This window comes from Anabrus simplex, chromosome 7, assembly GCF_040414725.1.
Source record: "Anabrus simplex isolate iqAnaSimp1 chromosome 7, ASM4041472v1, whole genome shotgun sequence".
Classification (NCBI taxonomy): Eukaryota; Metazoa; Arthropoda; class Insecta; order Orthoptera; family Tettigoniidae; genus Anabrus; species Anabrus simplex.
The window spans coordinates 92,613,013-92,628,013 of record NC_090271.1 but is presented as its reverse complement, the minus strand read 5'-3'; the positions used below and the strand labels follow the sequence as shown (position 1 = coordinate 92,628,013).

General features: G+C 41.3%; 1 protein-coding gene across 11 annotated transcripts in view; it reads right to left on the bottom strand.

Moving 5' to 3' along the window:
• Ndae1 (Na[+]-driven anion exchanger 1) overlaps window positions 1-15,001 on the bottom strand; it is a 917,075-nt gene that overhangs the window by 278,202 nt on the left and 623,872 nt on the right. The window contains exon 1 of one of the 11 annotated variants that reach the window (XM_067151211.2): window positions 11,590-11,716. The exons of 9 other annotated variants lie outside the window; for them this stretch is intronic. In XM_067151211.2, the coding sequence (XP_067007312.1) occupies window positions 11,590-11,605 (16 nt within the window). In that variant the 5' untranslated portion in view covers window positions 11,606-11,716. Of the gene's footprint in view, window positions 1-11,589; window positions 11,717-15,001 lie in introns of those variants that run through there. One more of the 11 variants, XM_067151213.2, reaches the window with a different exon arrangement.

Here is a 15,001-nt window from a genome sequence, read left to right as displayed (position 1 = left end):
GCACATGCTGCTAACATAGACATTCCGTGACTGTCCGATACCACCCGCTGTCCGATACCTCCCGACCTTCCCCTAATATGGATGCATTTAGTTCGGATATATAATACGAGCTGACAATGGACAATGAAGCCCGCTGGTGGCCATGAAGTCTATTCAGTCGAGAGGCAGGGTCGTTTATGAGTGGTGGTGTATTTCTGTTCATTGTGTGATTTTCGTCCCGCACGGATTTATTTTTACCAAGAAGCAGCAGCAACAAGGGTTTGTTGTATTGAATTTTAAGTACATTAGCAGAAACAGTACTCCTTACTCTGTAATATCGTGCTTTTAGAATCAGTTTCTTTTCGAACGTTCTCGTTCAGTTCCTGTTGTTTCTTAAGGGAGTCATTCGGGCGGTATCGGACACGAAACTGGCGGGCGGTATCGGACATCATAGGTTGCAGTTCCGTCCAGGTTACTTATGGTACTATCCTTTGTTTTAGGTAAACATGGGGAAGATACGAGGACAATGGGAAGAAGGCAATATGATATTAGCCGTGAATAGTGTCAGGGACAATAAAATGAGTATTAGAGAGGCCAGTCAACGTTTTTCTGTTCCAAAAAGCACGTTAGGTGATAGAATTAAAGCTCTTGGTGCTGGTAAAGAGATTCCTATCAAAGTGTGTACGGGGAACAGTGGGACGTATCAGAGAACGTTCTCAGATGAAGAAGAGAATGATGACCTGTACATGCATATAAAGACCCTGGACAGCCAACTCATGCCACTCAACAAAACTGAATTTTTAAAACTTGTGTATCAATTTGCTGAGGAACTGAGAGTTGAACATAGGTTTAATAAAACTAAAATGATGGCAGGAAAGGACCTTTATTATGATTTTATGAAGAGTCACCAGGACCTCAGTTTGAGAACGGCTGAGTCTACTAGCTCGCAGCGAGCAGTAGGCTTCAACAAGGAGCAAGTGGACAAATGTTTTGATAAATTAAATGATCTTATGACAAAATATTTCTTTATTCCATCAAGAATCTTCAACGCTGATAAGACGTTAAATTGTTTGTATTATGAATGTGAAAAATATCTTTTTGTTCGAACGATTGACTGTCCGATACCACCCTCCAGTTTTCAAACATGCGAGTTTGTAATGATCTCGTAATTCGTTAATATTGTCCGTGTGTTTCATTATGATTTAATATATTCAAGTGAGTACGTTAATATAAGACTATAGATGCATATAAAATGAATTACATGTTTTATATCCTATTCAATAAAAAAATTATGGCAAAAAAGTTAAACTGTCCGATACCTCCCGACCTTACCCTATGTTAAAATTGGACCACCATGCCTTCATCGGTATCAACAATACTGGACCTGGAAGTGTAATGGATTCATCCTAAGAGAGTTCTGTGCCACCTATTAATCGCCCGCACAAACCCAAGGCATGAAGGCACAATGACCGAGACGCTAACTCTCACCAAGACGGCCACAGACCAATTCCCGGACAACGCCAACTGTTTTCGAAATGAAAAGTCACGTATCTGTGACTCAGATTCCATGTTAAGCTCGAGGTCCAGTAGCTCCAGTTAAGATATCAATAGTCGCGTAAAACTACAAACTTGATTTTTTTTAATACGTAGACTTTCACGACCACTAAATGACATTATGATAATTATTTGGGGATATTAGGTCGTATTTATTTATTATTACACGACCTAATATCCCCAAATAATTATCATAATGTCATTGATTTTTTTTACTACATTAAAACCAACGTGTGCCACAGTTTGGGGACCACAGAACTATATATCAGTTATAGTTGTCTAAATGCTCATTTAAAAAACAAAATAAAGCGAGGTAATTTGTTACCTAAACTGTGACAAAAATGCTTCAGGAAGAGAAAAAAATCATCGTATGGCCTCAGCTACCGTGTGCAGACATTTTAATTTGACTTCATCTGGCTGCTTGCTCATTAATTTCAACGTTCGTTTTACTTCAAGCCTACTAGGTGACAGAGTAAACAGAATCTCCCTTGGGCGCCTATGGCTGAGTTTTGATTAGGTAATTTTGTCTGGTGAACACCAAATGTGCCACGAGCGATCTTTTACATGCCGAGATCGCACGACATGGAGTGTCGATCGAACTTTTTTCCGCCCTCCAAAAATCCGACTACCTCTGCCAGGTTTGTTTGTACCCACTATCTTGGGATCCGGAGGCCGACACTCCACCACTGATTCACAGAGGGAAGAGACTTTCTTCTTCTTAAGACGCCGTCTCCGAGTGGAGGTTGGCGATCCACGTAATCTTGACAGCGCAGAATGGAATGCCACTTCTGAAGTACAGCAGTGCCATCTTCGAAGGTCTTTCAGCCATGAATTTCTTCTTCTCCCAGCAGATCTCTTCCCCTGTATCTTTCCTTCGATAATAAGCTGTAATAATTGATACCTCTCACCTCTCATGATATGTCCTAGGTATTGTGTTCTTTTTGCTTTTTCATCCGACGAAGGACCTCGGCATTTGAGATTTTCATTACCCAGGATATCTGCAAGAGACGGCGATACAGGAACATTTCGAAGGCATCAATACGTTTGTGCTTTATCGTTACGATGATACTGAATTATGTATGCATTTATGTAATGACAGTTATTGGGCGAATAACAGACTAATGAACGCTTTACAATATCATCAAATCTAATGCTGTAAATATGGTAATACACGTAGATATTCATTTAAATTTTGTTCTCACCAATTGCAGTGAATGATGGTCTAATTTTAACATAATATGGATGTATGAGGTTAAACGCGAACAAATGTTTCACACACAACTTTACACATGGTTGGCTCTCGCGGTGATCCCTATGTGATACTGAAGTTTTGGGCCTTGATATGATATATACAGTATGATATATAGAGTAACTGCTTTTATCTTCATAAAGGATACCAGCCCAATATTTTTTTTTCTTGCAGCGAGTTTGGGATCAAAGAGAAAGCAACTCGCATGATAGCCGCTAGTAGTGTTGACAATGGAACTTCGGATCCAGAGGACAGTTACTGCGTTCAGCTAAGAAGGATGGATGCATAAAACTGCTTAAGACGGAAGTACTCCACGTGGGAATCGATCGCAGAATGACTGGCCTAGTTTAAGTAAAGATTCAGAGCTGAACTTAGAAAACAAGGATTTACGATCGCCTGTATACAATGCCTAAAGCACACCGCTCCTTCCCCTACCGCCTCCTGTCAAATTAAACTTTTGCTAATGTGAGAGATGATGAGCATTGTTTCAAGAAGAAAAACATCGGGGTCAACGACCTCCTGATATGAGAAGTGCAAATGTATAGACATGACAATGGGAATGTACCTGGTAATCAATACCTGCTAAAAAGTAATAAACCTTAACACCCTTTTCCCTACGATTGCCCTAGCATTTGTCTCCTAGAAAGTTTAATAATAATAATAATAATAATAATAATAATAATAATAATAATAATAATAATAATAATAATAATAATAATAATAATAATATTTTTTGCTAGTTTCTTTACGTCGCACCGACACAGATAGGTCTTATGGCGACGATGGGAGAGGAAAGGGTTAGGAGTGGGAAGGAAGCGGCCGTGGCCTTAATTAAGGTACAGCCCCAGCATTTGCCTGGCGTGAAAATGGGAAACCACGCAAAAACCATCTTCAGGGCTGCCGACAGTGGGGTTCAAACCCACTATCTACCGGATGCGAGCTCACAGCTGTGCGCTGCTAACCACACAGCCAACTCGCCTGGTAATAATAATAATAATAATAATAATAATAATAATAATAATAATAATAATAATAATAATAATAATAATAATAATAATAATAGGATCTGCCATCACGCTGCAGATTTCCATTTGATGCATTTAGGCTGCCTGCAAGTCAATTTCAACATTACGTTTTCATCTACCAGATGGCAGAGGAATCGAAGCTCTGTTCGGCAGTCTATTGATGCGTCCTAATAAATTAGGACAGATAAACAGCAAATGTGTCACCGGCCATCTTTTAGATACCAGCATCGCACGACATGGAGTGACGAATGGACATTTTTCTGCCCTTCGAAAATCCGATCACCTCTGCCGCGTTTGGACCCGCAAACTTGGGATCCAGAGAGTGGAAGGTCACCACTGAGCCTTCGCAGAGGGCGCTACAAGAAAGTATAATCAGCGCCAAAATAATTGTGCTCGCCGGTAATTACGCGCTTAAAGAGTAGCTACGTAGGTAGGTAGATTCTGAAGGTGATCGGGACCAGATACCGAGAAATATGAATTATCTACAGTCTGCATACAAATCAGTCTGCAGGGATAACAATCTTCTTGCAATCCAGAAAGGAGTGAGGCAAAATCGCATTTTGTTCCCCCTCCTTTTCAATGTTCATATAGGACAGGCAGTACAGGAAATCAAAGAGGAATTTGGGAAGGGAATCACAATCCAAGGTGAGGAAATAAAAACCTTGAGATTTGCTGACGATATTGTTATTTTATCTGAGAATGCAGAAGATCTGGAGAAGTTTCTGAATGGTATGGACGGAGTCTTGGGTAAGGAGTACAAGATGAAAGTAAGTCCAATAAAAAAGTAATGGAGAGCAGTCGAACGAAGTCAGATGTTGCAGGAATTATTAGATTAAGAAATGAAGTCTTAAAGGCAGAAGATGAACATTGTTATTTGGGTAGTAAAATAACTAACGATGGCAGAAGTAAGAAGGACACAAAATTATGACTAGCACAAGCAAGGAAGGCCTTTTTTAAGAAAATTAATTTGCTCTCTTCGAACACTGATATAGGAATTAGACGGATGTTTTTGAAGGCTTTCGTCAGGAGCGTGGCATTGTATTGAAGTCAAACATGGACGATAACTAGCTCAAAAGGAAAGAGAATAGCAGCGTTCGAAATGTGGTGTTACGGAAGAATGCTGAAGGTGGTATGGATAGATCGAATCACGAATGAAGAAGATTCATTCATTCATATCCTAAAGGCAAGGCCTTGTCGCTGCAACTACATTTATCTCTCCTCTGCTGAGCGCTTCAGGTCAACTTTTTTTTTTTTTTTTTCAAATTCAGCCTGTCGATCACGGAATCTAGTTACTTCTTCCTCGACCATCCTCTTCCCTTCTTACCCAGAACTTTTTCTTCCAGCAGAGTCGTGAGGAATGTGTTATGTCGAAGTCTGTGGCCAAGGCATTTGATTTTCCTCTTTTCTACAATGTTCATTAATTCCCTTGTTTCATCTTTCCTTAAGGACCCTATTGTTTGACTTTTTCTCTGTCCAACTAATTTCAGCATACTCCTCCATATCCACATTTCCATTGCTTCCAGGCGTTTTATATCATGTTTTGCTAAGACTCATGTTTCGCAACCATACAACAAAACACTCCACACAAACATGTATAAAACTATGAAGAGATTCTGAATTGAATTGGTGAGAGAAGATAGGTTTTGCTAAATTTGACTAGAAGAAGAGATAATAATAATAATAATAATAATAATAATAATAATAATAATAATAATAATAATAATAATAATAATAATAATAATAATAATGGCGTGTGACCTCCGAAGAGGCTTGGTGCAGGTTTTTCGAGTTGACACCATATAGGCGACCTGCGCGTCTGCGAGGATGGTGCCCTATCTATGATGAAATGGCGTATGACTTTTAGTGCCGGGAGTGTCCGAGGACATGGTCGGCTCGCCATGTGCAGGTCTTTTGATTTGACTCCCGTAGACGACCTGCGCGTCATGATGGAGGATGAAATGATGATGAATACGACACATACACCCAGCCCCCGTGCCAGCGAAATTAACCAATTATGGTTAAAATTCCCGACCCTGCCGGGAATTGAACCCGGGACCCCTGTGACCAAAGGCCAGCACGCTAACCACTTAGCCATGGAGTCGGACCCTATCTATGATGAATTCTAATTATGAAAACGGCAAAAAACACCCAGCCTCCGAGCCACTAGAGTTAACCAATGAAGGTTAAAATCCCAGTCCCGCCCGGGAATCGAACCCGGGACCTTCTGGACCAAAGGCCAGCACGCTAACCATTTAGCCATGGAGCCGGACAGAAGGGATAGAATGATAGGACACATTTTAAGACACCCAGAACTTGTACAGCTGGCACGGGGACTGGATGTATGTGTCGTCTTCATCATAATTTCATCCTCATCACGACACGCAGGTCGCCTACGGGAGTCAAATCGAAAGACCTGCATCTGGCGAGCCGAACTTGTCCTCGGACACTCCCGGCACTAAAAGCCATACGCCATTTCATTTTCAAGGTATGAATATGACAAGCAGATTAGAGCAGATGTAGGACGCAGCAGTTACGTAGAAATGAAATGGTTAACACAGGATAGGGTTGTATAGAGGGCTGCATCAAACCAGTCTATGGACCGATTACTAACAACAACAACAACAACAACGTATCCATTATTTTATTTTATTTTAACAACCATTGGTTTAAACGGGAATTATCATACTGGCAGGGTGGTTAGGCGTTCACTCCACGTTCTCCTGTGTGTTAACATCGAATGTCTGGCATCTACGAATAAATGGGCTTAAATGTGAGAAACTCGAGTCGAACAGGTGTTAAATAGAGGGCTTCTTGATCTTTCTTCTCTTCTCAAAACCCTCTTCATTCTTTCGCTTCTCATCTTTCTCTCCTCTTCGGAAACAATCCCTTCGGGCCTCCGTTTTACTGGTTTCTCTTGAAATGATTTTAGACTGTATTATTATTATTATTATTATTATTATTATTATTATTATTATTATTATTATTATTATTATTGAGACTGTCTGGCTGGGGCGGTAAAGGCGTTTTGGGTTTACTCGAAAAGACTTTGGTAGAGACGAGAACGAGAAAACTGCAGTCTAATTCCTGGAGGTAAAGTCAAGCGGGTAAGGAGTCCAATGTCAAGAATTCCACTTCCCATAACCTTGGCATTAAGTGGCAAAGAGTGGTTAGTTCTACGCTAGAAAATGTAGATAACAAAAAGAGTAAGTACACTGTTTTAGTTTGCTTAAGCAAAGTGATGAATTTACACCAGCTGACGCGTTATTCATTAAATGATGGTGTGACGCAGCAACTTGCACGTGTTGCATTGCAAAGCCTCAAGAGATCACTAACAATATATTCGAATTTCGTGGTAGTGTGTCGGCCTCCTAATCTCATGATCGCAGGTTCAAATCCGGAAGAAGCATTCGGATTTCTGAAGGGCGGAAAGAAGTACAGTATAATCGACACTACATGTCGTACGATGTCCCTATGTAAACGTTATCCGGTAACTCATTCGGTGTTTACATAACAAACTTAAAACTCAGCCCAGTGGCGGCTCGTGCAATTTCATAGAGGAAGATCACGTTATGGTTTTAAAATGACATAGATAACACTGGGCAACAAATATATATATTTTTTTTTTGCTAGGGCCTTTACGTCGCACCGACACAGATAGGCCTTATGGAGACGATGGGATAGGAAAGGACTAGGAGTTGGAAGGAAGCGGCCGTGGCCTTAATTAAGGTACAGCGCCAGCATTTGCCTGGTGTGAAAATTGGAAACCACGGAAAACCATATTCAGGGCTGCCGATAGTTGGATTCGAACCTACTATCTCCCGGATGCAAGCTCACAGCCGCGCGCCTTTTTACTTTATATTTGTGACTTGGTTCTCCCTACGTGTGCCTAGTATATTTTGTCCGAATATGAAGGAGTAGGTCAGAGTATTGATTTTTCATGGTTTTCTGCTCTTTTCCGATTTTTACCCAAAGTTTGTTCCAGACAACTAATGAAAGTTCTTTCCAGCCTAGGAAACTACGTACTTTAGAAAAGGAATGGTAGAATATGGAATATAGAAAAGTGTTCGAGCGAAAAAGAAATGTTTATAACCTGTTTTTAAAATGCCTTTTTTATAATGTTTTGTACCTTTTCCTTGAAAAGACTTTTTCGCTATCTTAAAATGCAAATGGATGGCAAAATACATCTTAATTGACATCCACAATTGAGAGGGATTGCTTGATGCTTGTTGTTTAAAGGGGCCTAACGTCTAGGTCATCGGCTCGAGAAATTTATTAAAGAAATAATAAATCACCCGTCCTCCAATGAGGGTGACCATTCGTGTCCAGAATACAGTCAGGTTATAAGTTCAATAGAATTTTAAAACATCAACAAGTGAAGATGTATAATTGTTAATGCTTTTATTGCCTTTTTTCAGGGGGGGAGGGGGGGAATATTGGCAGTTTCACGTAATGGACCAGACTAGTCTCTTTCATTCAGAATTTTTTTCTTTGTGGAACTCATATTGCACAACTGTTAAGAGCAAAAAAAATTCTACATTTATTAGTAACAATCGACATACACGCACTTTTACTTGCGTATACTTAAAAATAAGGTAGAATTGAAAAAAATACGAAGAAACAAATAAGAGAAACCCGTTTGGAAGAAATTAAATGCTGCTATGGCTCTAAACAAATTTACGTGGCTTCGATTTTCATGTGTATTCCAGCGGACTTTCACGAAGAAATCCTCAAATCTAATCTGCCATCATACTGTTAGATTGTTCTTTTATTCTCTCAAAAACGTTACGCGACTGTTCTACCATACCTTTTCTGGTGCAATAGACTCCCTCGGACCTCCTATGCTGGCGAAAACCTTTATTGGTCATCCGGAGAAAACTTTGGGTTCAAAAAAATAGGAAAAAAAGCATAAGAGCATAAGAGCCAATGGCCTGACCGCAGAAACGAATAAGAACCATTTTACCACCGATTTTCCTTCATTTTATGACGAGTGGAACCAGTCACACATAAGCAGAACCGGTGTAATGAAAGTCTAAAATACACGCCCAAATTTCTGGACGTCAGAGGTGAATTGTCGTAAATGACAAAAAACCCGATGATTTTGAGGTATGTGACTTGTTTTACTCGTGTCTTCTTATGGATACACTATTATATGTTTCCCAGGAATGGAGATACTTTATGTGATATTATAGTATGTCCTAGGAGAAACTAGCGATAAATCATGGTAAGTGATCGTACAACAGTTCAACCTTATGCCGTCTGCCGCACTCTTCATCCTATTGACTCTTACAATAATTTACCATGACCTGCCTTAAACGTAGCAACATATGCGCCTCAGCAGCTTTTATTCTACTCTCCTGTAAAGTTACTGAAATATCACACCTCTGGCGTCCTGATTTACACATGCTAGCATAAACATTAAAAGAAAATTTGTCAAAACACACCTAGGCTCACCTTATCATTAATACTTGATCCACCTTTCTTTCTTTAGCTGTAGCAAATGTCTCTACAAGGTTGCATCAGACGTTAGAGCGCTGGCTTTCTGACGCCAACTCGGTAGGTTCGATCCTGGCTCCGTCCGGTGGTATTTGAAGGTGCTCAAATACGCCAGTCTCCTGTCGGTATATTTACTGGCACGTAAAAAACTCCTGCGGGACAAAATTTCGGCAACTCGGCGTCTCCCCGAAAACCGCCAAAAGTGGTTAGTGTGATGTGACGTAAAAGCATATTTTTTTAATCAGGTAGAGTACAACGGAATGCCGAAACAGACAAAAGATTAACATGGTGATTTACACCAATCAACCTTAGTGAAACAAATTGCATGCCGACTATTGCCTTAAGCAGGCTACTTAACACACACTGGAAAAGTGAGCGCAATTTACCCGGAAAGAAGCGAGTTTAATTGTTCGGCCCGAAGAGGAAAATTTTAGAAACAGAATTTCCACTTCTAGAGAAGAACATGACTTGGAGGTTCAGTCAACCTACTGTAAACGAGTAATCCAGAGCGAAGGCTGCCAGGTATAGGACTGTTTTCCTTACAATAATTGTCAGCACTACTTGTTGGCGTAGCTCAGACGATAAGGAACAGCCAAAATAAGCACTACATCGTTTGGTGAGCCGAGATTCGAATGTCTGCCTTAACAGTAAATATTCTGAACATAAATGGCAGTGACAATTACATTCACTAAAACAGACACTTCAATAAATCATCAGTATTCTTCGAATTTCTAGATTTAAAAAATTTAAAATGCGTCTTTTCAACCCATGCTTTAGGGATTTAACAATGTTTTAAATGTTCCATTTAGGAATGTACAAGTTTTTACGAAAAAACATCAAATCTGTTGGTGGAAAAGAATTGTCACCATCAGAACGTTGGCCGACAGTATAGGAGGGGTGGTGGTATACAATTTATTACCACTAGATCGCGTGCCAAGTGTTTATACGGAGCGAGGGTAAATGAAGCTGTTGGTGGTAATTCGTCCATCGGATGGAGACGATATGTCTTGAGCAGGTCCCTTGGTGTTATTCGACTGGAGTAGGCTATATTTACTGGACCTTAAAATTAAAAAAAAAGATCGTAAAGGAAATAAAACTGACTGGAAACTAGGAAACAAAGAAGAAACGCATAATAATGTTAACCTACGTCCCAATAACTACTTGAGACGGTTTTCGAACATGTTCAAGTCCCGGAATTTTGTCCCGCAAGAGTTATTTTATGTGTCAGTGAATCTACCGACACGAGGTTGATGTATTTGAGTACCTTCAAATATTACCGGATTGGTCCAGGATCGAACCTGCCAAGTTGGGATCAGAAGGCCCAGCGTTTCAACCATCGAAGCCACTCAATGCGACAGAAGAAACACAGCGAAAGGATGCAGTGTTGGAAATAAAAGAAGAGGTAACTTCAGATGCTGAGAAATTAAAATTGACACGCGGTCCCTAGTAGGCTAGACCGGGAAAGACGATAATAATAATAATAATAATAATAATAATAATAATAATAATAATAATAATAATAATAATCAGGGCTCTGATTTCTGTGACATTTTCACCTGGGTCTCTTTTTACAAACTTCAATTAAATTACACATATTTCGAGCTGTTATGAAAACGAAGTCACGGTTTTCATTGGTCGTATAAAAGCATATTTTATCATTAAGCCACGTCTCATCAAAAATGGTATAGAAGCATAATTCTGGTCACGTTATAATCGTGTTATCTGTTTTCGAAGTATTACTCACGTGTTTGTTTGTTTGTTTGTTTGTTTGTTTGTTTATCGTTTCGTCAGAAATATATTATGTGTAAATGAATTTTGAAGATAAAGGATTTCGCGACCACTAATTTGTAAAAATAGATATGAGAAAAGAATGCAGGATGCCACCAGTTTGCTACTGGTCTTCTAACCAAATTCTTGACGATATTTGATTTTCGTTGAGTCAGATTTCCCAGATTTTTAACATATTTTGGTATTTTTTCAGAGCATAGCCTAAGTCATGCAAATTTCCAGAGTTTTAGGTCATAGAAAACCGAGAAATAATAATAATAATAATAATAATAATAATAATAATAATAATAATAATAATAATAATAATAATAATAATAATAATAATTTTTGTTTGCTATATTTCGGCTGGGGACAGTCAATAGATCTGAAAACCATCTCTGATAACATGCACAAGTCATGATGTTCATTAACAGGTGGCTGACATTTAGCGGGAATGGTGGTAAATAGTATTCCTTTCAGAGAAAATTCCTGCTGGTGAAATTCAGTGCGCACTTTACTCACGGGTATCGGTGTCCATGTCCTGCCGTGAGCGAGTGATCCTGTCTTACTGTGGTAACTGGAGTCGGCAGTAATTTAGAGTAGGTCTTATTACACCTAGGCCTATGTCAGTGTTCATACTTCACTACAGGCGCAGAGTAGCTACTGACTGCGTGCGTCGGCACTCTGCCATGTCTTGGTGAAGAGTGGGGGGGACACTTGGACATCTGCCTTGCCGCCCCTTCTATCTCAAGTACCGGCGCACCACCCTCTGGAGAAATTTAAAATGTGAGACCGAAAGGCATGTGTATGACGCTGAAATCAGAACCGATGCGTTACTAAGGTAAAGGCGAGTTCAACAAATATGCATTTTGAGGGAGAGAAGTGCAAACACTGTTGAAGAATACGTATTGAATCACCGCATGCACGAATATGTTCGTACTAAATGTTTTGCCTCACCGATGTACTAAACTTTGGATTTAGATGGAATCAACTTCTGCAATCAGTGCCGTGGCCCGTTCTTCATTCGCTGCTCATGTTACAAGTTGCACTTAGAATTTTGTGAAACTAACAGGAGAACCACACTGCGAAATGTAACTCCCTATTCAGAGGCCGATATCTTCTGAACCAATCAAAGGTGAAGATGTTTTTTCATTGGCAGACTCACTGGACTTCGTACCAGTTCTTAGGTCGACATAAAAATCGCTGACCTGGCCGGAAATCGAACCCGGGGCCTAGACGTTATGTCGCGCTTTCATCGATAACAACAACGCTGTTTTACTCGACGATAGTAGTAGTAGTACTATGGCATTAGCTACAGAGTTTCAGGCCTTCTGAAGTGGTGCCTATCAATTTCAACATTTCGATTGTGCTGCTGTCTAACAGCGAATGCTTCTACAATACTGTTTAATATTGACGGACGACTGCGAAAGCCGCAGACACCGCAGATTAGGAATAGCAAGTCTACCTTTAACCAGAGGCTCTGGGTTCGATTTCCGGCCAGGTCAACGATTTTTCCTAGTGGTTTAGCGTCGCCGAAAACACGAATGGTTTTCAGCGATGCAAGGATGGAAAAGCTAACGGTCGTGGCCTTAATTAACGTACAGCCCCAGCATTTGTCTGGTGTGGAAATGGGAAGCCACAGGGCTGCCGAAGGTGGGATTCGAACCAACCCTCCCCCGAAAGCACGTTCAGAGCTACGTGATCCTAACCGCACACCGGTTCAGTGATTCTTAGATCTATCTAACTGTTGGTTCGAGATCCATTCAGCCTACGTGAGTACTGAGAAGTTATCTGAAAGTGAGATAGCGAACCCAGTCTAGAAAGCTAAGAATAATGACCGAGAGGATACGCACCGCTGACCAAGCGCCACCATGTAATCTGCAGGCCTCCTGTCGAGCAGCGGTCGATTGGTAGGCCGAGGACCGGACCATAGTGTTGGTTAATAGATGCTTGACAATGAGTGCGCTACCACAGAATATTAACGACAATGACAGTGCCAAGATCTTTGATCTTTCTTCAGTCGACGGGGATTAGTCTAAACTCGCGAACATGCGGTCATGCATCGGACACTACACCACTGATTCACCAAAGCAGCCACTTTTCCCATCATGAAATGGTAAGGCTCCTTCCTTCTCCATTAGGATGGGCACAATATATTGTATCCCATGGTCGTGTTCATTTATTTCTCACATATCAAGGAATTCTTGGCCGTTCCTTGAACTGGGCTATTTCTCTATTCCACCTTATGAACGCACATTGGGAGCATTAACTCACAATGAACGGTTCTCTTCATTTATGAGCCGCGCGACGTTAACGAACTGCCAGTTGTGTTCATCATTTGGTTACTCGCCAATTGTTACTTCATTTCAAAGGTTTTATTCAGTTTTAACTCCTTCAAAACACCCATCATATTGAAGAGCAGATGTTTGAATTTAGACTACATTCACCTTCTAATACGCTCTTTTGTCTTATGTCATATATGGGCAAACCCCGAGTTAATCGAGAGCAACCGGCGAGTAGAGTATCCCTTGGCTGTCATAAAAAGCGACTGAAGGAGTAAACCCCGCGGGCTCTGATCTTGGGAGCGTGGGTTCGCGACCACGGGTCCGTTACCTGAGTCTGACATTGTTTTACTTACTTATGCCAGGCTCCTCACTTTCATCTTTCCAATGCGACCACAGTTGATCAATTCTTGGTATTTTCCTACCCCAACAGTACTAGGCTTGCGAGATCTAGGGAGTTTCACGCCTTCCCTTTGTTTTGCCGATCCTTTATTCTTCGAAATATCGGACCACTTCCATTTTTCTTTCTGATGATAGTTGCCTGGTTTGATTTCCTCTCAAAACCACCACCACCAACACCTCAAAACCAACGAGCACTGCCATGTAGGTCGGGAAGAACCAGCAGCTGGAAGCACAAATGAACGACTACTTCAAGTTTTAATTCCGTACTCTGAAGTGGTACGGCTGGCCTCTTAGAAGGTGATGCCTTGTCTCAGGCCAAGAAAATATGAATCGGTGAAGGTGAGGGGACTCGCAGCCGTGGCCTACACTAGGAACTTTCTCGACATTCGCTTTGGTGCAGGAGACTGGAAAACCATGGAAAACCATCCTCACCCGTTCAGGGTACGGAAAGAAAATAATTTTCGTCGTCGTCAGGAAAGCAAAGGTAGGGTCCAGCTCCTCTCCGTCTCCCGAATGCAGAGGTGTAGAGGCATAGTAGACCCAGCTGGTCGGTCGTAGTGCAGAGCTGTCGGGCCACGACACAACCGTGGCCACATGTAAGCCGAAAGCTACTCAGCAACCACCGACAAACGGACTACTACTACTAGACTGTTTTCATTTTTCCCCTGACGGGGGAGTCGAGCCTCTTAGAGACAGTGACACCGTCTCTCGGGCGCGGAGATTTGTCGTAATGACGGGGATGTGTGAAGAAAATGAGGTGGTTGACGGCCGTGCCTATACTAGGTACTGTGCTAGTATTCGCCTTAGCAGAATGGAAAACCCCTTCTCAGGACAGCCCATGGTGAGGACCAGTCCCTCTCCGTCTACCGAATGCAGAGGTGAAGAGCGACGGTAAAGTCGTGGCCACCCGTCCTCCGCTCGGCTCGGTCGGAGTACAGAGTTTTCTGCCCACGGACCAGCCATAGCCACTTGTGGGCCCAAGCCTAGTCTGGAACCGCCAACGAGTGCAGTGGCTTTTGCTGATAGAACTGTAGAAGTCTTCTCCGTAAACAGTCGAGATTTTCCTCTGAAGATGCGGACCAAAGTTCTTTGCGAAACGGAAAGTGTTTCACCTTGTTTTCTTGACAAGGCATAAGCCCTGTCTACAAGTACGGGTCGTGAAAGCATCAATGTTAGCATGAGAAATACAGATTACGGTTTAAACGTACCACATCAAACAAAGAATAAATCACAAGATTTAACTTTTAATA